This window comes from Anolis sagrei, chromosome 1 (assembly GCF_037176765.1).
Source record: "Anolis sagrei isolate rAnoSag1 chromosome 1, rAnoSag1.mat, whole genome shotgun sequence".
NCBI lineage: Eukaryota > Metazoa > Chordata > Lepidosauria > Squamata > Dactyloidae > Anolis > Anolis sagrei.
The window spans coordinates 113639140-113666537 of NC_090021.1; the positions used below are offsets into that span (position 1 = coordinate 113639140).

Here is a 27398-nt window from a genome sequence, read left to right on the forward strand (position 1 = left end):
AATAAAGGCATGCTACCCGGTTTGAAAAAATGAAATCCTGTCTACTACCAATTTGTTATTAATTTGTTTCCTCTCTCAGACTAATGATTAGTGGAAGGTCAGCACAGTGTGCGCCAGCTCTTGACACACCATACACAGAACATCTGCTTACACACATGGCTCCCCACAGAGAAATGAATACATCATACACTGGGGAGGTTAAGACCCATTTTTAACTACCTTGGTTTTTTCCATAAAGGGCAGTATAGAAATATTAATAAAAAGGTAAGGCAGACTGCAGCATGTGCATGTCTATGGTGGAAAAGTAATAAAAAACAAATTGCAGTTAAATGAATATTAAAAGAGATTATGACTCCCTGTCCATTTTATTATAATGTCTATTCTGAAATAAAATTTAGTCGTGATTCTCTCCCTGCTTTTTTCAGATTCATCACCAAGGAAAGGCAGTATTAACAGGAAGATACACAAAACAGTTTATTTATCCGCACAGTTATTTCTCCTAGTGTTCCCAGTGAAAAGGAACTTTGCAGTTATTCCCTGTTCCTTCATGAATTGATATTTTGTAGATTTTTTTTTAAAAAAAGGACAAAGAGATAAGAGAAAACACATATGCAGTACACATGAGATGTTTGACAGTGGAATACACTGCCTAAGAGTGCGGTGGAATCTCAGTTTCTGGAGTTTTAAAAACAAAGGTTGGGATAGCCAACCTTTGGGAATGCTTTGATTGTTTATCCCTACATGCCAGGGTGTTAAATTTGATGGTCTTTGTGGTCTCTTCCAATTTTATGATTGTATATAGAGGATTATATTGTCTGGATGCCTGCCAAATTGTGTGTCTGAAGCAGGATGAGTGCACCATAAACAAGGCTAATCAGGAAGCATTCTAACAAAGACTAATGACATCATCACACACAATTAAATAAGTATTTCTATGCATGTAAGAAAATGCCAATTATGGTGCCCTTCACATGACGCAAGCTTCAAATGTGGGGTAGAGGTATCTTCCCGTTTTGAAAGTGTGGATTTTCCCCACAATTCTCCACACAGAGACTTGTAAAAACACCCAAATTTAACAATTTAACCCCTTGCCTGTTTGTAAAGAAAACAATGACATAGTCCTAGCGAGGAAGAGCTGAGATGGGCAGTATAGAATCTTTCCTTCCGCCATAATCTTTAGAGCTGAGGAGGTAATTTTTTTCCCTAACATTGGCCAATGCTCTTTCAGGTGGTGTCGCTCTCACTGAAATTTTTTTTTTAAAGGGTGCCTTAACTCGCCTTCATTGGAAGGGTGTTGAGCGCAAACAACCACAGGAAAAGTGGTTTCTTAAGACAGATACCTTAACTCAGGTCTGGTTGAAGGATATTAGGAGAAAGGACTCCAGAAGAAGTGGTTTCCTAAGTCTGATGCCTTAACACAGGTCTAGGTATGAGGGCAAATGACAGGGGAGAAGACAGTGGAAGGAGACATATGTCTCTCTGTGGGATGGCAAATCAAACTGATAAATCTTAAAGAAGGGAGAGAAAAGGATTAAGTGTGATGGGGATAGGAAAATCTTCTGCTTAATTTCAAAACAGACCATGGTGAATCTTAAGGGGAAACCATCAATTTATTTCACTTTGCTTATCCTGTGGGATGAAGTCCTAAGAATGCATCTACAGCAGTGGTTCTCAACCTGGGGTCCCCAGATGTTTTTAGCCTTCAAATCCAAGAAATCCTAATAGTTGATAAACTTGCTGGGATTTCTGGGAGCTGTAGGCCAAAAACATCTGGGGACCCCAGGTTGAGAACCACTGATCTACAGTGTAGATGAACTCTTACCAAGGTCTTCAGTGTTCTCTGCCAAAGAGTGCTGGTTCCTCAACAAAACTACAAAGCCTAGGATTCCCTAGCATTGAGCCATGGGATTTTAAGCGGTGTCAAACTGCATTAATTCTACAATGTAGATGTATGCAAAGATAGAAAAGGTAACTAGATAGAGGTATTGTATTTGTTATCAGAATGGCAAGCAGTTCTGTTATAACCCCCACACCACATTACTTCAATCTGAGATAAATGAACCAGGCCTGGAAAGATACTAAGGGTCATCATTAATCTACATGAACAATGAATCAAAGACTTACCTGGGGAATGAAGATCCTTTTAATATATTCCACAACATTAAAAAATCTACATCCTGATGTTAAATGGGCCTTTCTGCAGTTTCCTATTGATATTGCTGCTTTTTGTCTCACAGTAAAATGTTTACATATGGGCAACACATTTGGAAACACAAGCGACTGAACACTACAAGTTCCTAAGCATGAGGAAGTGTTCCTAGTGCTCCTAAATTCTCTTTCCAATGGAAGGATAGACTGACTTCTGTGTGTTGCGTCTTGGACTGTGCCATGACAGATTTTCAGGGGAGACTTTTCAGAGAAAGGTTGGAAAGATTATTCAAAACGATGCAATTAATAATCAAAGAGGGAGATTCCTGAGTGTTAGGATCTCAAATAAGGAGAATTCCCCTTTATTAAGAATATTTGCAGTGCAGGGCTTTTCTTCACAAGAAATGCCTCATTTGGGTTTGGATTTGTTACACAGAAAAGTCTTTAATTGCAAATAGTCTTTGGTATCTGTACAGTTTTTAGGATTTTCTTGATTCATTTCAACAGGATTGAAATTCATGAAGGATTATATCCCTACTCTACATCAGGGCTTTAAAAACTTTTTCCACTTGCAACGCTGTTCGGCCCAAGAAATGTTTACATGACCAGGGTATATCGGTATATGAAATAACTATAAAGATCAAACATTTACTAATAACAAATCAGTATTGGCAAAGCTTGCTAAACGGGCTGATTTTTATTTGTATACAGTGAAGTGAAGCATATTCTGCATATTCCACTGTAAACACTACATGCTGATGCTAACAGATTTGTGTAAACGGGTGGCATTCAGAAAACTTTTACCATTGCCAATTTTTTGTGACCACAAAACTGAGCTAAGGGGACTCCATTTGGAGTTGGGACTCAATGTTTTAGAAGCAGAGTTCTAGATGAATTCTTCCCTAGGGTGGTGAGTTCCAGGGTACCACAGTGTCCAAGAGGGCTTTGTAATACTTTCCTCAAACAAAATCTTTCTGAGTTTTGATGTGCCTTGTCTCTCTGGTCTTGTCCTGTCTTCTTTCTTTTTTTAAACCTCTGGTTTAGTCTGTGCTTCAATCTTTAACCCATGTTTCTTGTTCCTGACTGTTCCTGGTGGCTGGCAATAGCCCAGCACTGACCTCAGGGTGAAATCTAGAAATACAAGCTAGTTTTTGTTCCCGGATTCTAACATTTCACACTTTGGATGAGAAGAGGTATCTCACGCTCTACAAAAGGAAAATAATATCTAATGAAACTGTTCAAACCTTTGATGTTCATCTGCAACATAGGTAAAGGTTTCTCCTGACATTAAGTCTAGTCATGTCCGACTCTGGGGGGTGGTGCTCATCTCAATTTCTGAGCCGAAGGGCTGGCACTGTCTGTAGACACCTCCAAGGTCATGTGGCCAGCATGACTGCTTGGAGCACCATTACCTTCCCACAGAAGCGGTACATATTGATCAACTCACATTTGGATGTTTTTGAACTGCTAGGTTGGCAGAAGCTGGGGTTAACAGCGGGAGCTCATCCTGCTCCCCTGATTTGAACCACCAACCTTTTAGTCAGCAAATTCAGCAGCTCAACAGTTTAACCCGCTGCACCACCAGGGCGCTCAGGAACAGATATAAGACTTCATTCCACAAAGCGGGGTGGGTGGAGTCATCTTCTTACCGTGGTCTTCTATGACATTCCATTTAAAGAGGAAATAGAGAATTTAACAACCATTCCCATTCCACCTTAAAATACCTGGCTTTAGCTGTTTCTATGTGCAGGGAGAGCACTGGAGTCGATTCCTCCCTGACTTTACCATTTTACAATTTCTATACACTTTAAAGATGGAGTACCATGGAATGACTCTTGAGTTATTTGATGTGTTCTATAGGACTCCATCGTTAGAATGTATAGAAATGGAGAGGACTTTGCATCTCATGAGGTCAATAGGCATATTTGCATGCCCCACTCTAGTAACTCAGTGTGTCCAGTTACTGCTAAAATATTTCTGCATATTAATCACTCAAAAATCTGGAAGGGTGAAGAAATGTGTTTAATAAATGTTCTTAGATTTACCTACAATTTGATACCCTAGTAAATCAAGTTGTGGTCAAGCAGTTACTGTTGGGGGAGTACAGGGATATTTTTGGGAATAATGTCTCCTTACCATGAATTCCCTGAGGTTATTTTCACAAGCTCTGTCCAATATGAAGGTTTTTGGCAGTTGTAGTCCAATAACACTTGGGGCCCTTTTACACCACATATTTATAGCATCATGGTTCCACTTTAATGATCACAGCTGCAGTTTCCTATAGGATCCATGTATGTATTTACTTTATGTGTATGTATTTGTGTTATAGGTTCGTCAGTGGCAAAAGAGTTCTCTGGATAAGAATTCCAAATACTGTACTGCAAATTGCCAATTCTGCTGAGCAAAACCAAGGCACTTAAAGTGGACTCATAGTATTATAACTGTAAAGTTGAAAGGGCCCCTGGGGAATCACAGATTAACAACCACTGATGTAGAGAATCGTTTGCTCGTGCTTGCTGAAGTAGTAGATTCCTGGAACAATTTTAATACGTTATTAGCTTTTTTTTCTTGACTCCTCAAAATCAGGAGGGAGAAAGTGAGAAAGAGAGAGAAAGCTGTTGAAGATTTCTCAGAGGAAATAACTGTTCCCCATCTTTAGCTGATTACACACATTATTGAGCCAATACAAAAATTCATTTTGAAAAATACTAGGTACCCTTTCTTCTCTGTAACATGAAAATTGTTACATGCAATACAGATGTTTTATCCAAATTATTCTTTTCCCCTGTGTTATTACACAGAACAAGTGGGCATCTCAAGAGGCCAAAATGATTACACCCCTGTACCCAGCAACTTCTTGTAGATATGGAGGAGAATGTTAACATCCAATTATGTTAAGACTTGAGCTTTAGAAGCTACAATAGGGTAAGGGAACTTTTTCTACACGGGATCCCAATCCCTATACACAAGGCACAGGATAAACATGGCTGTGTGCCATCTCCCAAGGGTTTTTTCTTTCTTTTTGCAGTTCTCAACTCCTTGCAATTCCCCAGACCTATGTTTTCCTGGTCAAGAAAGGAATGTTCTGCCAGTTCTGAAGGTCCCCAGCCTTAACCCAATACCATTTCTATGATGCTCCTCATTCCATATGATCATCTGTTTTGCTCAAAGACCCATAATTCTGCAACCAATGAGCATGCTCAGTCTTCACTGACCTGTTTGGATGCCAACTGCATTCACTCCCCCTCCCCATTTTTTTTAAAGAATGGGGGCAATTCTACAAGCACTGGGATTCTCCCAATTTTGCTGATACTTATATTTTATGACTTTAGAGTACTGTTTTTGCTTTTTAAGAGAGAGGCACACTCATCCCTGTTTTCTTCGAAACAGAGGAGATGTCTATAATCTCTAGTTCTGTAAGAAGTATACATACTACTGGCTGATTCACCATATTCAACACCAAATACCACTGATACATAAAGTTATGAACAATATTATATATAGCTAATAGGCTCATGCTAGGAGGAGAAGGAGGAAAAGAGGTAGTTGTAGAAGAGTAGTGCTTAAAAAAAATAGTGATGAAATACCCAGAAAATATTTCAAAATTTTCAGATCACCTAAGTTTGCTGGTCCTCTTGCCTACATCTCATTGTACTCTTAATACACCCCAATACCTCTCAGATATAACATTAGAGGAAACATAAATGGGGAGAGAAGTCAGAACTGTGTGCCAAAGCAAGAGGAAGTGTTTTTTGGGGTCTTATTAAATGGATTCAGGAAATCAGCAGCAATCCAACACTCCCAACACTTTTTCTCCCAGCAGCGCTAACACTTGGGAAAATGTCAAAATCTTTTCTAGTTGATTTGGGCTGGTACATTCTGAACTTCATTTCAGCTGTGTCTAAATGAATCTGAACAGCTCTAATGTGGTTTGAAGGTCCATGCAATAACGCTTTCACATGGCTTGGAGTTCAAATTAATCTGAATGCTCTTTCATGTGGGTTCGTTTGCACTAAAAATGGAAAGAAGGAGTTGTTCCATTACTCTTTTACGCCTCTAAATGGGTTGTCATGTTCATTTTTCATGAAATTACCTCTAAATGGGGAGTTGGAAATTAATTACTTGGAAAAGCATAGCAAAAATGAAGGGAGTGCAGACACTATCCTTGTTCAGCTTTGAAAGTAATGATAATTAGACATGAAGCCACGTTTAAATGTACTAACTGGTAGGACTAATGCTAGAATGAGGGGGTAGCATTTTTAGGCAAACTAAAACCGCACTTTTCCAAATCTTGAGTTGACTTACTATTGTCTTTCTCATTATAAAGGCACTGCAAAAAGAACAACCATCTCCCTTTCTGTGCCTCAACCATAGCCTGGTTTTGAGCTGATAGAGCATTGAATAGAAATCAGGATTGTTTTGGTCCAGTAAGTGATTCTCATATGAGAAGGCCAAACCAGAAAACATGTGAAGGGGTCCACGTGTTTCTAATGCTCCTACTTCCCTCTTTCAAAAAAAAATTATCTCTTCCTCCCATACACATATTGGACTGAATCTGGGGACAGATTTAATATTGCCATCCAATCCTTGGTGCACCTCATATGGTTCCCCACCTAACTTTTGAGCTTCTTCCTCACCTCTTCTGCCTCCAGCATGGCATAAGGAAGGCCTCTCTTAGCTGTGATCAATGAATGGAGATAACTCTGTCCTGTAATCATATTTTGAAATACCTTAATGATAATTGTGTTTGGATGCAATCACTTCTCTCTCATGAGGTTGTGCTTTCAAAGTCAAAGTTTATGCAAATTATTAAAAATTATACCTAACCACACCAACTTGAATTTGGCTCTACCTATCAACTCTATCCTTGGTTCTTCTCCTCCATATATCTGGAATGCAGCCCCTAAGACAGGTGAGCCTCCGGTGGCGCAGTAGGTTAAACCCTTGTGCCGGCAGGACTGAAGACCGATAGGTCGCAGGTTCGAATCCGGGGAGAGGCGAATTAGTTACCTCTGTCAGCTCCAGCTCCTCATGCGGGGACATGAAAGAAGCCTCCCACAAGGATGATAAAAATATCAAATCATCCAGGCGTCCCCTGGGCAACATCCTTGCAGACGGCCAATTCTCTCACACCAGGAGTCACTCCTGATACGACCAAAAAAAAGCCCCTAAGACCTTTCCTGAATTGAAATTGGGTCACTAGATCCAAAAAGACTGCCAACCAACCCTATTCTAAACTATTTTTCGAATCTTTTCCCTTCCCAAAAGCTTTTATTTTCCCCATTACATAATACATACAAGTCCTTCTGGGAGTGATTTAGACCATTCATATTGGTCTTTAATGTTATGGTCCTCATTTAATTAGCCTCTTTCACCATCCTCCACTCCTTGCAGCTGCTTTTGGGGAAAGGAAATATGGAAACAACAGGAAATTTGCCAATGGATCCTTAGTTTTCTTTAGCTCTTAGATCAGTAGTTCTCAACCTGTGGGTCCCCAGGTGTTTTGGCCTCCAACTCCCAGAAATTCCAGCCAGTTTACCAGCTGTTAGGATTTCTGGGAGTTGAAGGCCAAAACATCTGGGGACCCACAGGTTGAAAACCACTGCCTTAGGTTAAGCCTAAGTATATTTTAAGCCCTTTCTTCTTCCAAGTAAAGAACAACAGTGATATTTGGACAATTCTTCTTTGTATCTAAGCCACTCTCGGCTTGTTTGGCTCTGGCTAAGTCTAATGGGCCTCCAGCTGCCAATTCCCCATGCAGTATATACCTTTTAAAAGTAAAAAGGCAACACTTTCCATTATGCAATGTGTGGGCATATTCAATTATGTAATCTTCAAAAACAGTATCAGTTTATATTCTACATGTTGTAACTTTGAGCACTTGTTTCTATGGTAACATCTATAAGCTCAGGACCAAATGCACTTTGCTAAAAGAATCAACTAGCCAAAAATCTGGGTATAAATAACATAAAATGCATTGTTTAATCAATGCTTAAAAGAAGATGCTCTTAACTTTAAACTTGGATGTTATAGAGAAATATTCACCTCTTTTTTGTCACCTTTGGCATCTTTGTATAGATGGGGAATTTTTAAGAAAGAAGGATGCTAACAAAAGAGAGAAACCTCCGACGGACTATTTGCAACCAAAAAATGCATCTTGTCAAGTCAATACAGCCTGTTCTTTGTAATGTAGTCAAGGTGCTTGTATAATGATCTTACAAAGCAAAGGGTCATTTCCCATCTTTTTTGATGAATTCATTTCCAGTTTCAAAACACACACTCATTCAACTGCAAGGCTTGAACTATGCACCAGATGTTAGATGCCTGTTACCAAATGAAAGAGAAAATTCTGACATCAATTGCTTTTCAATCGCTTCATAAAACCATTCAATGCATATTGCATGCATTCCTTGAGATATAAAATCAGAAGATCACAGAGAAATACAATTACTAGCTCCCCTTATTGAAAGGTTTTTAAAGTTAGAGTCAACAGTTTTATCAAATTTCCTTACGATGTGATATTGAATTTGAGTTAAAATATTTTCTTTATTACATTTTTGTGTATTGCTATAAATAAAGAATTATGGCTCATGAAAGGGGGCCATGATTCATTGATAGCAAACATGCTGTATGCACCAAAGATCCCTGGTCCAATACCTGAATTTTCAAATTGGGACCAGAAACATCCTTAGTCTAATTACCTTGATTTTCAAAATGGAAGCAGATTTTCAAGGGGAGACCCGAAAGAGAGCCTGAAACCATAAGGACTGCTGCTACTCAGAGCAGAACAGGATTGAGTGAACCAACAGTACTGGACTATGTAGCTGAAATAATGGAATAAGACAACTTTGTATATTCCTCATTAACAGAGACACAAATGGACAATAATAAGAGGAGAAAAAAGCGTAATACTTTCCCCCATCAGACAAGTGGCTTTTCATATTAACCCCCAGTGGTGCACTGGGTGAAACCCTTGTGCTGGCAGGACTGTTGACTGACAGGTCAGCTGTTCCAATTCAGGTGAGATCGAGTTGAGCTCCCGCTGTCAGCTCCAGCTCCCCATGAGGGTACATGAGAGAAGCCTCCTACATGGATGGTAAAACATCAAACATCCGGGCATCCCCTGGGCAACATCCTTGCAGATGGCCAATTCTCCCACACCAGAAGCAACTTGCAGTTTCTCAAGTCGCTCCTGACACTCACTCACTCACTCACTCACACACACACACACACACACACACACACACAAATACTCCAAACTAAAAATGATGTAGAAGTATCATTTGAAGGCCCTGTAGTTTCCCAAAAACTGAGCATTTGGATAGTTTCCAATATGAAACTGTTCATGTGTATTTGAGATAGCATACTTTTACAATTTTATCATTATTGATGTCCCTGCTCAGATTAGGGTAATCAGTAGCTGTGACATAAATCTACAGTTCTTATGAACACAGATAACAGTGCTTCTTTCCAGAAAGTAAGGGAAGTGTGAAACAATTTCCTTCTGTTAGAAAGGAAGAATACAGTCATAAATATCAATCACATATGTAGATATGCAAAGTATGCATTTGAGCAACTTAGAAGGCACATGAAGTGTTGCTTCTTTTAACATATACCCATATGTCAAAATATTCTTCCAAATAAAATGCATGTGCATTTGAATGGGATCTAAGCAGAGGCTATGTGTGTGTATTCGTCACCTCAGAGATTACCAGCTCTATTTTTTTTCATGTCAGAAGCAACTTGAGAAACTGCAAGTTGCTTCTGGTGTGAGAGAATTTGCTGTCTGCAAGGATGTTACTCAGGGGACACCCAAATATTTTACCATCCCGTGGAAGCCTGTCCTCACTGGATGCACTGGAAGCTGGGACTGACAGATGGGAGCTTACCCCATTTCATAGATTCGAACCACCGACCTTCAGGCCAGCAGTTCAGCCAACACAAAGGTTTAACCCATTGCACCACCACAGCTCAATGGATGGAAGTAGCCTTGGGCAGAATTTTGCATATCCCATTTGCTCGTATATCAAAATGGTTATAGTTTTAGTCTCCTCTGCCAAAGAGGACTGGTACCGCACCAAACTACAACCTCCATGGTTCCATAGCACTGAGTCATGGGAGTTAAAGTGGTCTCAAACTGCATTCATACTACAGTACAGATGCACTCTTCAACCCTTTCCTGTGACCATCATCTCCACCATTCATACATTTCTCAGACATGTATATGGGATTTCCTTTCAGCAATTCTAACAAGCATATATATAGAATGTGGATGGATTCTGTTGGGAAGATGCAACATCCCGCCTTTCATGTTTGTATTATGCTGTGTGGAATGAATTACTCAAAAAGCTGTTTCATCCACAGATATGGATTCAGAATTAGCATACTAAGTAATACAGGAATCATATTTAGAAATATGTAAGAAACATACCTTCCTGGAGGATATAGACCTCAACCAGTTTTTAATGGGCAATGGTATGACTGTTTGGGCTTATGACTTTCTCCTTGCATAAGAGGAAGCATGAGACTTAGTTTTGACAAGAGTCACAACTTGTAAATGGAAAGAGATAGTTAGAAATTAATGCACATTAGAAAACCCAATTGATCCAAAACAAACTTCTTCAAGCAAAGTTTGGTTAACCAAGAGCTTGCAGCGAGGCAAATTTCTTGTTCAGAAGTATGTTGAGGTAAGCTGCTGCGCCAACTCTTCACGTACTTACCCTCTGACCTTCATTTCCAGGAGGGCCTTGAGGACCTTCTATTCCTGGCATGCCCTGTAAATATAAATGGTTCAGAGCTGTAACATTTCTTGTTAATATCATTGCATAATGGTTGCCCTGTACTCCTTGAAAAGCGAGCAGAACCTCTCTCAGGAATTTTAATCGTAACCTTTCCTTTCCCAATATCTATTTATTGCCTCATATTCACTTGTGATTTCAGTGGGGGATATTTCGGTGCGGGGAAAGGTAAGTAGAAACATAAGGCTATAATTTCAAAGGCTGGTGGGTCAGAAGTGTTAAAGGTCCAATCCCCTGCTGCTCACATGAACAAGGAAAACCAAGTCCTGGATATGCTTTCTGAAAGGATTTTGAACGTCATCAAACTTTATGATATTATACTTCATAAAATTAATGGTGTTTTAATATGATGACTTGCTTAATTGCATTTTAACCTTTTCATTGTCATTTTAAAAAAAAATTTCATGTTAGCATTTTTGAAGGCACGTTTCCAACCTATATCATTTCATTGACTGAGGTGCAAAAGTTAAATCCACAAAAGTAAAATCTAATACAATCAAGTTCAACAGGGACAAATGCAGGACACCCCATTCAGGCAGAAAAAATGAAATGCAAAGATACAGAATGGGAGACGCTTGGCTCGATAGCAGTACATGTGAAAAGGATCTTGGCGTCCTTGTGGACAACAAGTTAAACTTGAGCCAACAATGTGATGCAGCAGCTTAAAAAGCCAATGGGATTTTGGCCTGCATAAATAGGTGTCTAGTGTCTAGATCCAGGGAAGTCAAATTCTATTCTGCCTTGGTCAGACTACACCTGGAATACTGTGTCCAGTTCTGGGCACCACAATTTATGGGATATGTTGACAAGCTGGAATGTGTCCAGAGGAAGGGAACTAAAATGATCAAGGGTCTGGAGAACAAGCCCTATAAGGAGCAGCTTAAAGAGCTGGGCCTGTTGAGCCTGCAGAAGAGAAAGCTGAAAGGAGACATGATAATAGCCATGTACAAATATGTGAGGGGAAGTCATAGGGAGGAGGGAGCAGGCTTGCTTTCTGCTGCCCTGGAGACTAGGAGTGGAACAATGGATTCAAACTACAGGAAAGGAGATTCCACCTGGACATTAGGAAGAACTTCTTGACTGTGAGAGCTGTTCAGCAGTGGATGTCTCTGCCCAGGAGTGTGGTGGAGTCTCCTTCTTTGGGAGCTTTCAAACAGAGGCTGGATGGCCATCTGTCAGGGGTTCTTTTAATGCAATATTCCTGTTTCTTGGCAGGGAGTTGGACTGGATAGCTCATGGGTCTCTTCCAATTTCATGATGTGAAGGGATGGTGATACTATTCACTGTGGCAGTGACACTACAGAAGGGACCAGGATACTATTTTACATCATTTTCTAATTAAAAACACAAATAATCTGTGTCAATAGTAAAAGATGAAGGCCTTGCTTTGTAAAAAAATAAGCAGAAAACAAAACTAAAACAAAGCATCAATCTTCAAAGGCAAAACATAAATCTTTTGAGCTTTCCTGCATTACTGCAAAGAAGAGATAAAAATAGTCTAATATGACAGCCATATATTTGGTTCTCTGGACAGCTTTACCTTGACAGCAGACTCCCACTGCATGCAAATAAAATTAGATAAGATTAAAAACCCAAAATCCTTTTTCTGCTGACATGGTTAAACTGTTATTCTATGATTATGTCTGTAGTATTGTATATGAATAAATACAACCAAAATTAAATAAAACAATTTATTTACAATGTAGTCCCCCCCCCCCCCCAATGTTGTATAATGTATGTGTAAAGTTAGAACTTTCTTCCATAGACTGGAAATTATCAACAAATTTGTTTTTCCAAGGATACTTTGATGGAAGATGACAACTGAAATGAAAGGCGCTTCAAGGGAAGGTTCTTATGGTGCCTAATTTACAGAATTGCATGGAAGGGTAAGACTAGATGAAAAACATTTTTCACTTGTAACTATCCTGTTTTTCACCACTCTTTCTTTCATCTTCCCACTACAGAAAATCCATTAAGGAAGAAAAGATAAAATAAATGCAAAATTTCTTTTGCCTGGCAGCGCTAGGAACCACCCACCTTGAGCATGAAAACTGTGGGCAGTAAAGCCAGTCTAATGACTATGTCTTAATGATTTAAAACAGATGGAAAATACTGAACTGAGTGAGGTTGATACCTTGCCTCCTCCTCAAAGATTTTTTTATCATGTCAGAAGCAATTTGAGATAACGTCAAGTTGCTTCTGGTGTTAGAGAATTGGCCATCTGCAGAGACATTGCCCAGGGGATACCTGGATGTGTTACCATCCTGTGGAAGGCTTTTCTCATGTCCCCACATGGGAAGCTGGGGCTGATAGATGGGAGCTCACCCCATCTCACAGAATCAAACTGCTGACCTTCAGATAAGAAGTTCATTTGGCACAAGGGTTTAACCCACTGTGCACCGCGGCTCCTTCCTTTTTTTGGAAAGTTTTTTTTAAAATATATGTGTAGGCACAAACACAGACACAGGAACATACGATCTTTGAAATTCAACAATCAAAATACAAGTATTTTTTCCACCCCCTTCCCATTCCCTCCCGAGAACCTCTACCCTTGACTTCTCATTACATAATACAAAGCTACAGGAATACTATTGAATATTTATACCTCAGTATGTTCGAGCATTTAATGATTTCCCCCTGGTTACCGTGGCTCCTTCCTTAAGGATTGAGGACTGTTAACAAACTCTATATTCTTCAATCTTGATTCTTAACCCATGGACTCAGAATGAAGCCTTACAGAATACACTGAAATTCACGTCCAGTTCAGCCTGATTACGATCACAGTTCTAAACTGAGAACTTGCTAAATCTAGATTTTCTTTTTAATAAAAAGAACAATATAGGCATAACATTTGTTCTCTTGACAATATTGATCAGATTGTAGAACAGAAGTCCTAGTTAAATCTGTCTTACACATTTTCAAGTTTGTTTTTTTATGTCAGCCGCCTTGAGTCCCGCTGTGGAGGTCGAGATAGGATGGGATATAAATGTCCAAAATAAATAAATAAATAAATAAATAAGTAAATGTCAGGAGTGACTTGAGAAACTGCAAGTCGCTTCTGGTGTGAGAGAATTGGCAGTCTGTAAGGACATTGCCCAGGGGACGCCTGGATGTTTTAATGTTTTACCATCCTTGTGGGAGGCTTCTTTCATGTCCCTGCATGAGGAGCTGGAGCTGACAGAGGGAGCTCATCCACACTCTCTCCAGATTCAAACCTCTGACCTGTTGCTCTTCAGTCCTGCCGGCACAAGGGTTTAACCCATAGCGCCACCAGGGGCTCCTATCTTCAAGATACATTGGCTTGGGTTGCCATCCCATGCAAAAAAGTTCCTTATCTTCATTGAAAAGACTGATTAATTAATTCAAATGTTTTATCCTTCACCTTATTATATTATTAGTGCAAACCATTTAATACTTAAAGCAATAAAATTATTTAAATATATAAAAAGCAGAATAAACAATTGAATAATTTCTCCAGTTCCTCTATTTGAAATGGCCTCCCAAACTTCTAGAGCAAAGTTTCATAGAAGCACAGTTCTGGAAAGGTGGAATCAAAAAAAATCTGGCACATAGAGAGACACAAGAGAAAAAAAAAGAGTTTTTTTTTTAAAAAATGCTATTATTGTGGGGATTCCCCAGCTGACAAAGCAGTCATGGAGATGCAAGTCCTCTTCTTGAAGCAAAAAGAATATAACCCACAAAGCTGTTCTTGTTTATTATTGTGTTGTCTTAGAATAGTATGATGTATTGTGAATACACCACATCCAAAACAATACCAAAACGTCTGGGGCTTTAAAGCAGTTCCCAAAACAGATTTCCTGCTGTGCACATGTGTCAACTTCTCTGTTGGAGGCTGGCTTTGAGTTGCAGTCAGTGACATATCCCTCAAATGTCTCAATCTGGCATTAATTCCCTGTCATACCATTTTTCCAACTCCTTTAGAAATGTCCAACTTTGTCTATCTTCCTCCCACTTTCCCCCTTTGTCAGCATACTTCAGTTGCTGCAAACTGAGTTCAAAGTACAAAAGTATTTAGTGCTCAATTAACTCAGCAGGGCACTGGGGGGGGGGGGGCTTTCTCTAATACTGTAAGGCACTCGGCACTGACCCTTTATCCCAGGGTCAATCCGGAATGTCAAATCCCAGATCAGTCTAAGGATGGTTTTGACCACCAGCTTCTTCACCACTTCATATCTTTTACAGCTGGGAAGTGGGACTGAGCTAGGTGGTAAATACTATGAACCCTTTTATATTCCAGCCCAGCTCATTTGTTTATTGAATTTGTATATTCCAGTGACTACAAAATGTGTCTAGGTCTGCAGAGGAGTTGTAGGAAGGAGTCCTGGCTGTTTCCTTCCTGTTCTTGTCATAACGGAAACCAGTGGGTACAATATGGATAGTATCCATTGCTTGCCACTTGGAGTGATGTCAGCTAGGGTGCCAGAGTGATGCAGGAGAGAGGATGGGGGAGAGGAGGAATCACCCTCTCCTTTCCCCCTTCCTTTCCCCAATCATCCTGCACCCTAGCCAATGTCACTCCAAGTGAAGAGTGATTCTCAGGAAAAATTTGGAGAAACCTGTGACTTTTGTTAACATGGTTCAAGGCTGCATTAACCTAAATCAGCTGAGTGTGTTGTGCAGTCATCCCAAAGATTATTGGTCCCTCCTTCGGGATAATGAGTCAGTGTTGATATGCCCTCAGTCAGGTATTCTCAGGAGGGGTGGTGGCGGCGGCTCTTGTTCCAGTGGTATAATTGAGTCCAGAGATTCAGGATGCATCTATACTGAAGAAGTAATGCAGTTTGACACCACTTTAACTGCCATGACTCAATACCATGGAATCCTTGGATTTGTAGTTTGGTGACTGAGCAAAACTACAATTCCGTGATTCAACAGCATAGAGCACATGGTGCCAAGCTGCATTCATTCTACAGTGTAGATGCACCCTGAGAGACAGCAACCCTTCCCTCCTCTTCATATCTTTTACAGCTGGGAAGTGGGGCTGAGCTAGGTGGTAAATGATTCCAACCCTTTGATATTCCAGCCTAGCTCATTTGTTTATTGAATTTGTATATTCCAGTGACTACAAAATGTGTCTAGGTCTGAGATACCAAACTTCCTCATTCTGTTTCCTTTGCACTGAGCATGTTATCTGACACTTAATTTGACCAGAGCTAGCATTCCAAGTATCTGTTTAGTAAGCACATCTTAGGTGCTTGTGACAGACTTAACCCTTGGCTTCTGTGTAAACATTTGGTGCCAGCTGGATGCGTATTTTATAACTCATAACTCCCCAAAGGGATCGGTCCACAGGAACGTAAAGAGACGGACACTCGTTTTCCTCCTTGGGAACTAGAAGCTATGGATCAAGTGTCAAGAGGAATAGTTTTCATATACTTTACAAGAGAGATCACTGTACCACCTTCCTTCACCTGTCACTCTTGTGACATGACATGCAAAGGCTTAAGCCCAGGATGCCAGAAAGCAGAGAGGAGCTTAGCCAACTGTGTCATTTCAGAGAAAAGTCCCCGACTTCTTTCGCCTTAATTCAACACCTTGACAAAATTGTGAGGATAATGCTGTCATCCCTGCCGCTCAGTCACTGGATGGCCTTAGTAATACTCATTAAGAATATCATGGCTTTCAAAACAATGTATGTCCTGTCTTTAGAATATTATTAAACACTGTTAACAGCAAGGAAATAATCTGCGGGGATTAAAATTCATCTTTAAATTTAACACTTTTGATAGGAAAACATATTACACAAATGACGTAACATGACACTTTCATGTCAACTTGAAATAGCTCTTCTTGCAAGTAAATTTCAATAAAACATATCCCCAGCCATCCTCTGTATGCAAAAAGAAAGTGGATGAGATTTCTATTATTCTTAAATGCAAAGGTGGTCTTATCCTGAATTTTTTACTAGTATTTTTTTTTTGCTTGGTTTTCTTGCTATTGCTTTCCCTCTGCACTGAGATTTTTGGCATGCTTTCAATGACCTTATTTCACACAATGGGAAGACAGTAAACATTTAAAAGACAGTTGGGTGAGTAAATGCAGTGTCCAACCAATGTCAGTGATATCAAGTTTCCCCTTCACTATGTCAAGGTTAATCATGTCAAAAGCTAGAGATGGGTTTTGTTGCAAAGAAAGTCTGTGCAAGCTCCCAAGTGATTATTTAGGCCATGTTGGCCATATCATGAGAAGACATGACTCATTAGAAAAGTCTATAATGGTTTATAAGTTAGAAGGTAGTATGAAAAGATGAAGACTGCATTAAAGATGGATAGACTCAATCAGGAAAGCCAAGATCTTAAGTCTGCAAAACCTGTAGATGATAGGGTGATTTTAATGCAAAGGTTCACCTTAAGTCAGTGTGAAAGTACTTCTAGCACCCACTTTTTGCTTGATAGTCAAGCAGTGCTTCTTGTAAGTCAGAGTATGGTAACACCCAGGTATTTTGGTGTGCTGCAATTCCTTCCCAGGTAATCCACAGAGCTCAAGGATCACAGCCAGACACAACAAAGACATCTGCCCTTGCGCTTTTCTACTCTGCTGCTAAATATGATGGAACACATCTCACCACACTAAAACAGTGGGTGTGGCTCTTAATGAGCCATGCTGCATCATAGGATGTCTACACCCCACACCAATGAAAGAATTATACTGTTTAGCTGGTATTGCACCACCTGACATCTGTCGGGACATAGCAGCCTGTAATTAAAGGACCAAGGCAGTGTCATCTCTGGTCCATCCCTGTTCAGATATCAGCCAGCACAATGCCTTAAATCAAGAAATGGCTTTCTAAGATCTACAGCCAGTTTACCAGGATTTCTGGGAGTTGAAGACCAAAACATCTGGGGACTCACAAGTAGAGAACCACTGATCTACACAGATACTCACAGGAACACCTCAGCAAGCAAGAGTCCAAAAGTGGCAGGCTAAAACCCAGAATCTCAATCCATGACTGATACCGAATGAGAAACTCCCTCCTGGGCACACAGAAGACTGGGTGACTTGGAAGGCACTGAACAGACTGTGCTCTGGCACCATGAGATGCAGAGCCAAACTTAAGAAATGGAGCTACAAAGTGGAATACACGACATGCGAGTGTGGAGAAGAGCAAACCACAGACCACCTACTACAATGCAACCTGAGCCCTGCCACATGCACAATGGAGGACCTTCTTATAGCAACACCAGAGACACTCCAAGTGGCCAGCTACTGGTCAAAGGACATTTAGTATAATGTCAAGTTTTAAATTTTGTTTGTGTTTTTAAATACATTGCAACTGTACCCTCAGTTTGCTTCTGACACAATAAATAAATAGTGTGGAATTGAAGGCTGCTAAGAACAACATACCATTAAAGAATTAAATAAACCGGAAAAGCAACCAAACCTCTCATGTAGGTATTCCTTGCTTATTCCTGAGTAGTGTACTTACACTAAGTGCAGCTGGTCCTGGTAGTCCCATGTCACCCTATAAAATAAGAGGAACATTTTTAAAAATCACAAATTTTATCATGTCAAACAAAAAAAAAGTTTTTTTTAAAAATGCCCAGTCCTTTTTGAAGCTCAGGGCTTCATAAACAAATAGACCTAAAGACATAAGGGTATGTAAATCTGCATGGGTTTGGTCCAAAATCTTGTGAAATAAGCTTTTTATGAGGTAAAGTGCTGTTAGGGAGCAAAGCATCCAGCTATCTGTACAGACATTATCACAGAGACCAAAATGAGATATTTTACCATGAGGGTGAAACATTGAGCAACGTGAGAGGCAGAGGGATGTCCCATTACATTAATTACAAGATTAATTTAGCTGTGTGCCCCATTTCCAAATATAACCTACTGGAGGTGAACCGGAGTAGTAATGTGACTAGATTAGAGGAGGCACAGGTGTACATTTATCACGTACCACTCAAAACTACAACGAATTTGCTCACTTGTCAAGAAGGGTGTAGGAATAATTGGAAAATATGAAGTTGGGATTTTGTATATATGTTGTTTTGTTTTTATTTAAGAGTTTATTTGCATTTTCAAAAATCCAAAAATCACCAACAGGGTAATACCCAGGACAAGTGTTACATGCAGAACAATGGGTGATACAGGAATAACTACATCAAGGGCTTGAACAAGGCAATAATGTTAATGGGTTGTTGTGAGTTTTCTGGGATATATGTTATTTTTCATGAATCAGGATACTCGAGTATTTTTTAAATTGTTTTACTGTTTAATTTATCTAATAATACGTGATATTTTGGGAAACTTATAAGATTTACTTATTTGACTGTACACATCCTCATATAACTACCTTTTCTCCCTTTGGACCAGGCATTCCGTGATCACCCGGATCTCCTTTCAAACCCTACCAAACGAGAGATTAAGACAATATAACAGTGATAAGAAACATACTAGTTCTTTACATGTATAAACCATCAAAAATAAAGTTTCTAAGCCATCTTTTAAGTTGCAACAAGAGCAATGAAATAGCAAAAAGTGCTGTAACAGGTTGTATAGATTACCCAATATAAATTAATCACATGTGAGAATTCTGCTACACTGAAAGATTAACTATGAGTTATATAACTTTTCACGTATGTAATTTATTCTTTGTTTCAAGGAGACATCTTATGGAAATATATGGAAGTAAGCCCTGTGGTCCCTTCCAGACTTCAGTGAACTTTCATAGTGTTAAAACAGTTTGATATTACTGTAAGTGATATGGTTCCATCATCTTAGGCAATCCTGGAATCTGTAATTTTATCGGACATTAAGAATTCTTAGATAGAGAGGTCTAGTTCCTCACCAAACTAAAATACCTTCATCCCAGTTGAAGTAGTATCAAAGTGCTATAATTATGTGATATGAAAGAGACCCTTCAAGTAGTTTCAATAGGACAAATTACCCTACTACAAATCAATAGATCAAGTGAGTTAGACTAATGTGGTCTCCTTTCATCTTGTTGAGAGTGCATCTACATTGTAGAATTAACACAATGCAGTGTAATGAGGCAAAATGGTGTCCTGAGATGGTTTTTAAGTAACTTTTCATGTGAATATAAGTGATTTTAATGTTTGTATAAATTTATGGTTTTATGTCCCGGCATTGAATGTTTGCCGTATATATGTTGTGCTCCACCCTGAGTCCCCTGCGGGGTGAGAAGGGTGGAATATAAATGTTTTAAATAAATAAATAAATAAAATAATAATAATACAATTTTACACCACTTTAACTGCCATTACTTTAACTATGACTTTAATGTTTTTATTGGGTGTTTCAATTCTTATATTTCATGTTTTAAATGTCTTTTTTTCTTATCATATATTGAATTGTCCTATTGATTTTATGCTTAGTTATATGGTGTTGATTTGTTTACGTATGTAAGGAATTGACTATTGCCTTTTTGAGTACCCCTAGGGGTGAGAAAAGTGGTATATAAATACAGTATATAAATAAATAAATAAATAAATAAATAAATAACTCAGTGCTGTGGAATCATGGGATTTGTACTTTTAAAAGGTCTTTAGCCTCCACTGCCAAGAGTGTGCTGTTGCCTTATCAAACTACAACTCTCATGATTCCATAGCATTGAGCCATGGCAGTTAAAATGTTGTCAAACTGCATTCATTATATAGTGTAGAGCCAGCCTTAGTGTCGTTTGAGAGAGAAAAAGTGTGATATAGATGATGATAATGATGATGATGATAATAATAATTACACATTACTTCTGTATAAAGCTCTCATTGTACACAACACATATTCAGTTATTTAGGGGAGGGGACTCTCCACACCAACGGCAGGGCCTTGTATCTTCAAGCACGTGCTGACATTCTGAAGATCTGGCAGGCATGGCCCCGGGTTCACATCGCTTGGTCGGCCATTATTCCACGCCTTCGGTGGCCAGGGGGCGGTGATGTCAGGAAGCTCGAGAAGGCCAGAAAGCGTGTGAACCGGGCCATGCGCACGGCTTTAGCACGGGGCAGGGGATCTTACATTCCACATAAGGACATCACACATGACAAAGCACAGTTTTATCGTTCCGATGGTGTACATTTAACGGATTTGGGTAACGCACACTTTTTAACTGATTTGCAGTTAGGCATTCAGGAAGTTTTAAGGGGCTTGGTGGGGGATGGGGGCGAAATGGACATTTGCCCCCAATCTGTGGCATAAATAGTTCAGGAAAACACTGACATGGAGGTATACACATGGCACCCATTAAGGGTGGGGGGCACTGTACAACAAACACTCACCTAGAAGTCAACAAATGGGTGAGGGGACATCCATTGGCCCAGTAAAGAGAGAAGCTGATATCAATAATCGGACACAGGCTTCTCCAGACTTTTACCTTCAGGTTGCCCGGTTGGGGATCCAGGGCACACTGACATCACACACTCAGTAGCTGGGGACGATGCCTCAGCTTGCCACCAAGTTCCTTGACACTTAGTTTAGTTCAGGTAAAGTTAAATAGGTAACTCAATAAAAGTTGCCCAATTTGAATCCATACCTTTGTTGTCTGTCTCGTTATTTCAGGGGTTAAGGGGCAAGGGACTCTCCACACCAACGCAGTTGGTGGGGAGAGCGATTTGCCCCACCCCCTGAGGGGAGAGAATGGGAGGTTCCAGTTAGAACCTCCTGGAAGAGGGGCGGGGGCTGGCTGATCACGTGAGCCAGCCCCTTACCTTCAGTCTTGCTAGACTTTCTGCCCGCCACTCCCGCCCATTGACAGTATATGTTGGTTGCCCGTTGGAGCCGGGTAGGAATTTTTTGCCTCTCATGTTCTGGGGGGTTTTTTTCGCCTACCCTATACTGTTATTAGGGGCTAGATGGAGTGGTTTGGTTTAACTAGGCCAGCATAAATAGTTCAGGAAAACACTGACATGGAGGTATACACATGGCACCCATTAAGGGTGGGGGGCACTGTACAACAAACACTCACCTAGAAGTCAACAAATGGGTGAGGGGACATCCATTGGCCCAGTAAAGAGAGAAGCTGATATCAATAATCGGACACAGGCTTCTCCAGACTTTTACCTTCAGGTTGCCCGGTTGGGGATCCAGGGCACACTGACATCACACACTCAGTAGCTGGGGACGATGCCTCAGCTTGCCACCAAGTTCCTTGACACTTAGTTTAGTTCAGGTAAAGTTAAATAGGTAACTCAATAAAAGTTGCCCAATTTGAATCCATACCTTTGTTGTCTGTCTCGTTATTTCAGGGGTTAAGGGGCAAATGGGGTTTCATGAATTTGAGAGAGATTCAACAAGATAGCATATTTTTTTATGAAATCCATCTCACTCCATTCCATCACAAAATCTTGCTCTGGCTCCATCTTGCAAATGTAAAGATTATACACACCAATACTTGTCACTGGGTTTTTTTTAACCAAAAGGATATTTTTATTTGTGGCATTAATTTATACAAATAGAAAAATTACTATTTCTTGCTAAAGTATTTCAGAACAACAAAAATCTATATTAAAAATAAATGGATATAGTTAATGATCATTACCATCATCATCTAAAAATATATGTCTTCCTATATGAAAAAGAGAATTGACCATAAATCCCTTCCCCACTTTCAAGGTTTCCTAATATTATTGCCTAGTTTTCAGTAATAGGAGAGTGAAATTTGGCATTAGAAGTACGAGCAACATCTGTGCTACGATGGGCACAGAAACATCAAATCAGCAAGTGTTCAAAATACTTATATTTGTGTAATTTAACTTCCTGCAAAAACAACCCCATTAATTTGCCATCTGGAAAAAAGCATCATTGAGAGCGATATGAGCTTCTAAATATGCACTTTGGATTAAATGGTAGCAGTTGTCAATGCTTCTGATTCAGCTTTATTATGTTTGCCAGTTAAGAGTTAAATCTGAAGTAACCTTTGCTCTGTCAAAATAAGACACAACAAGTGAAGGAGAACTAAACTGAAGGAAAGGGTTTTCTATAGTTTGTTAATGTCAATGGATGAAACAGAATAAATGCAAATTATAATGTTGTAATTTTTGAATGGATGTTTCTGTTAGCTAAATTGCTATGGACAGCAATGTACTGGTTAAAAGATAAATTTAGAAAATATGTGGAACCATTTATTTTACCATAGAAATCAATCCTATGATTTAATTTTCTATTCTTTAAGAAAAAAGCATGCCAGCTTTTTAATGTATTATATACATAAAACCACAAAACAAATCCAAACCATAAAGTACATACATTTCAAAGGATTTACAGCATGTTGTTGCTTAGGACTTTCTTGCTTTCTTGCTAAGGGCTCATTTATGTCAAGCAGTTTAGCCCAAAGTAAACTGCCTAAAAGCAGGCCTGGATCCAGAACATTTGTTCTGAATCTGGGGACATGGTCTAGATGGCCTGGGGCACATCTGCTCACTTTCTCCATGTCACTTGATCTAAGCTATGGAGTACCATCTGAATTCTTGGTAATTGCAGTCCTATCTGGTGAACTCCCCTATGCGGGTCATAGAAGCATCTCTGATGCTGTCCAAATCAGGTGCCCATGTGACCAGCAAGAAGGAAGAGGGATCTGAATTGATAAACCACAAGGTAGAGCTGATGGCAGCAATATCCCATCTGGACAGCAAATGAGGCTGAATCAGACCCAGACCTATTGTCCAGGTTGGTACAAAGCCATAGGATATTCCAGAGTCTCCAGCAAACTAAAACAGGGCAAAGTTGGTTTGAAGAACACTAAACAAACAAACAAACTACAACAGTCATTGGAAAGTGCTGTGAATCATGGGAACAGCCAGTATATGGGTGAGTCTAAAGCTTTGTGCCAGTGTAGATATGCTCAAAGAATACTTAATTTGCTAAATGAGTGAGGCCCCTTCAGAGGCCCTCAATCCTACCTGTGGTTATTTGTTACTCTTTGATAATTAATAATACTTCTTCCCCTGTTTGAATATGGATTTTAGCTATCCTTTGACCTTATCACATTGGAACATACTCTGTTTCTGAGACTCTTTGAACATGATTCCGAATACACCTTGTCACATGACGTGTGCCCGATTTAATCAGTAATCAGTTGGAATTCATCTACAAAACGTTGCAGAAATTGAGTAATTGCACATGGAATTTGCTAAATTATAAATCTCACAAGAAAAGTAGATCAAGACTTCTAGATTACATCACTACATAATATTAAGGGGGGGGGAGGGATAAAAAAGCTATGTAGAGAGGCATTCAAACAGATTGGGAAGAGACAGTATTCCATGGTGTGATGAATCATAGCACAGCATTTTCAAGTTGTAAGAATAGTAATAATCTGGTGTGATGGGGTCAGTATGCATCCCCTCTAAATACAGGACACATTCAGCCATAAAAAATACAGGATGCATACTGATATAAACAGATTATATTCTAACGTGATGAGGTCCCTTGTTTCATTACTAGATTAGAGACCTCATCACATATGGCTTTAGCTTGGTCCTATGACGCTGCCAGGACAGAGCCAAGATGGAGATTGTCAGAGCCCATCACAGCAGGGCTCAGTCCTCTCTCCGTCCTGAAAGTGTCATAGGATGGAGCCCTGAGAACATTGTTGGCTATTAACTATGCCAGGGACAGTGTAGGGGGAAGCCAGTCAACAACTATTTCCCCTATGTAATGAGAAATGGGGTGATGCGGGACACTTAACCGTGGTCCCCCCTGCTGCCCAAAGGATTTGCCCTGCCGCCTGATGGATTTCCCTGCTGTCCTCCAGACAAGCTTTTGCTCTGTGGCTGGAACTTGATGCCAGGAGTGGTGGCCACCACCAGCAGCTGATCACTTTAAAGCAGAAGAAGCTGTGTAAGGTTTGATGGGCTTTGGTGGCATACTGTTCAGGATATCTCAGTGCTGATTCAAAATGGACAGGTTCCCTTCTCCCATCATCAGAGTGGTAGGTGTCTACAAAATAAGGACTGCAGCTGTGTAGAAGCTTTAGACATTTGAAATGTCGGTTTAAGTTAAACTACTAGCTACACACTGTTGCACCTGCTGAAGCCATTCATTAAGGCAACAACTACTGCCAGAGAATCAGCAACATTTTGGCTTCTGACTAAGCATTAGAGTCTTCGCTATTACATCCCACCACTGTACAAGGACATGAAGAAAATGCTAAATGTTGCATTTTACATTTTGGTTCAAAGTATGAAAGATGTGTTCAGTGCAGCAGTTGGGAATACAGTACAGGTGTGGAAATAAAGTTTTCCTCATTAAAATACAGCAAAACAGAGAATTAATATCATTGCTTCTCTGCACCTTACAGTCATATATTGAAGTATGTGGGAAACTAGATTTTAGCTATGATATTATTCTCAAGTTACCAGGATCTTCCTTCTATATCTCTGGGGAAATTTGATCCAAATAATTGGAATCCAGATGAAATTTGACTCAAATTGATGTTTTTGGAGTTTTATTTGTATTATTTACTGTATTTCTACTCCATCCTATCTTACCCTGAAAGGGACACAGAGCGGCTTCCAAAGTTTTCTTCTTTTTGTCACAACCTCCCATTATCCGTGTCCTCACTTTTTAAATCCCAATTGCTTCCCTCTCCTCAAACTGAGACCTCCCTATACTTTCTCCCTGTCTCCATTGCTGGTAATGGCATTTCCTAATTATGAGGAAAGTTTCTCAAGAGTAAGAAACGGGAAACAATTCCCACACTGCATACAACATTTCACAGCACATAACTTGTATTTTGAAGCATCTTTTTTCCCTTGCATTCAACTTCCATCTATTTATCTACTTGGTTTTGCTTCAGCATCAGTCAATTGTTATTCTCATTGAGTCACAATGATCCACAACACAAAGTGATATTATATACCGGAAAATATAAATAGCTCCTGAGAATGTTTTGACACATTCCTCAAAATAACTTCCTGTTTATATCTTATATGAAAATAGCATTTCAGGAACACAGTTCAAAATAGATCTTTTTAAAGAAGCCAGGAAAGGTAACATCAATTAGACATCACCTAAACCAAAAACACAAGTAGCAATGGAAATATTCATAATATATTGCAGCTGTTGACGGGTTTTCAGGAGTCACCGAGGGCTATGATGGTAAAATGGCTGAAAATAGTATTCCCCCTTTCAATTGGAAGTAGCCGCTAGTGAATCAAAAACATTTCTGCACACAGAAACTAACTAGAACCCAGGACTTATTACTGTAGTAAGTAATGTCAATCCTATTTACTATATTGCTTTTAAAATGAAACTGAGTTATACCTTCATTACCCAAATAGGAATGTGCTACACAGCAACTATTATTCCCATTTTCTTACAATGAGTAATTACATTATAAACAACAGAGGACAGTAATTGATTAACTCACGTCTGTTCCAGGTGTTCCATCTGACCCTTGCTCTCCTTTATCTCCCTTTTCACCCTAGGAAAAAAAAGAAGAAATCCTTTTAACTTTCTGGGATAAAAGTAATTTATCTAGATGTAGAACAATAAAGACAAATCTCATAAACAACAAACTCTTTTAGAATAACCAGATATGTCCTGGACCACTCACTATACATGTGTGTATATACACACACCCCGAATTTTTAAGGCTTTTATTTTTATTACTGCATTAGTTTCTGCCTGCCCTACATTGGCTCAATTGCTATGTCATCTAAAGGATCCTGACTTCTAATCTAAGAGCAGATGGGTAGAAGACATGGGCTTTAATTGCATTATCAGTGTTCCACCTACTGTTCAGCTTTTGTGTATAATTCAGAAAATCCTATTCAAAGCCAACAAGGTACTAAGCAACCCAAAAGAGGAAAAGGGTTTTCATTTATTTTTTAATCTACAAATTTCATATAAAAATAAAGATGGATGAAGAAATGCAATTTAGTAATGGGGAAAACACTGTGCGACAAAAGGGACAGCAAATCTTTGCAGCTCATTCAAATTGACAGCCAATTGTCCGGAGAGACATTCCTATGAAGTTTCAATCTCTATGCCACAGTGTCTGAATTATAAAAAAAGGTGTGAAATCCTCAGTCTATTGAATCAGGCATACATTAAAGTGCTGCAGTGCAAGTCTTTTAGCTCACCAAAAGGCTTCATTACCACGAAGCATTAATTTCCAAGGATTAGGTAAATAATATGAAGACATGTATTCATATGCATGTTTCAAAGGTTCTTCCCGTGTTACATTGATACAGACAATCACCCTCACTCTAGACTGAGATGTATTGTTACTGTTGTTGTTTATTTGCTTAACTGTTTTGATTTGCTTGTTTTGCTTTGTGCTATGTTTTGTTATACTGTGTTTTTGAGGCTTCGGCCTGTGTGAGCCACATCGAGTCCTTCGGGAGATGCTAGCGGGTTACAAATAAAGTTAATAATAATAAATAAATAAATAAATAAATAAATAAATAAATAGGTAAACAAAGGTAAAGGTTGTCCCCTGACATTAAGTCCAGTCGTGTCCAACTCTGGGGT

The 27398-nt window shown here is 39.4% G+C and overlaps 1 protein-coding gene across 3 annotated transcripts in view; it reads right to left on the reverse strand.

Moving 5' to 3' along the window:
- COL19A1 (collagen type XIX alpha 1 chain) overlaps positions 1–27398 on the reverse strand; it is a 232558-nt gene that overhangs the window by 87965 nt on the left and 117195 nt on the right. For all 3 annotated transcript variants that reach the window (XM_067467964.1, XM_060752836.2, XM_067467969.1), the window contains exons 12-15: positions 26293–26346; positions 19261–19314; positions 18394–18429; positions 10869–10922 (exon numbers count right to left, since the gene is read on the reverse strand). In XM_067467964.1, coding sequence (XP_067324065.1) covers positions 10869–10922; positions 18394–18429; positions 19261–19314; positions 26293–26346 — 198 coding nt within the window. The remainder of the gene's footprint in view (positions 1–10868; positions 10923–18393; positions 18430–19260; positions 19315–26292; positions 26347–27398) is intronic.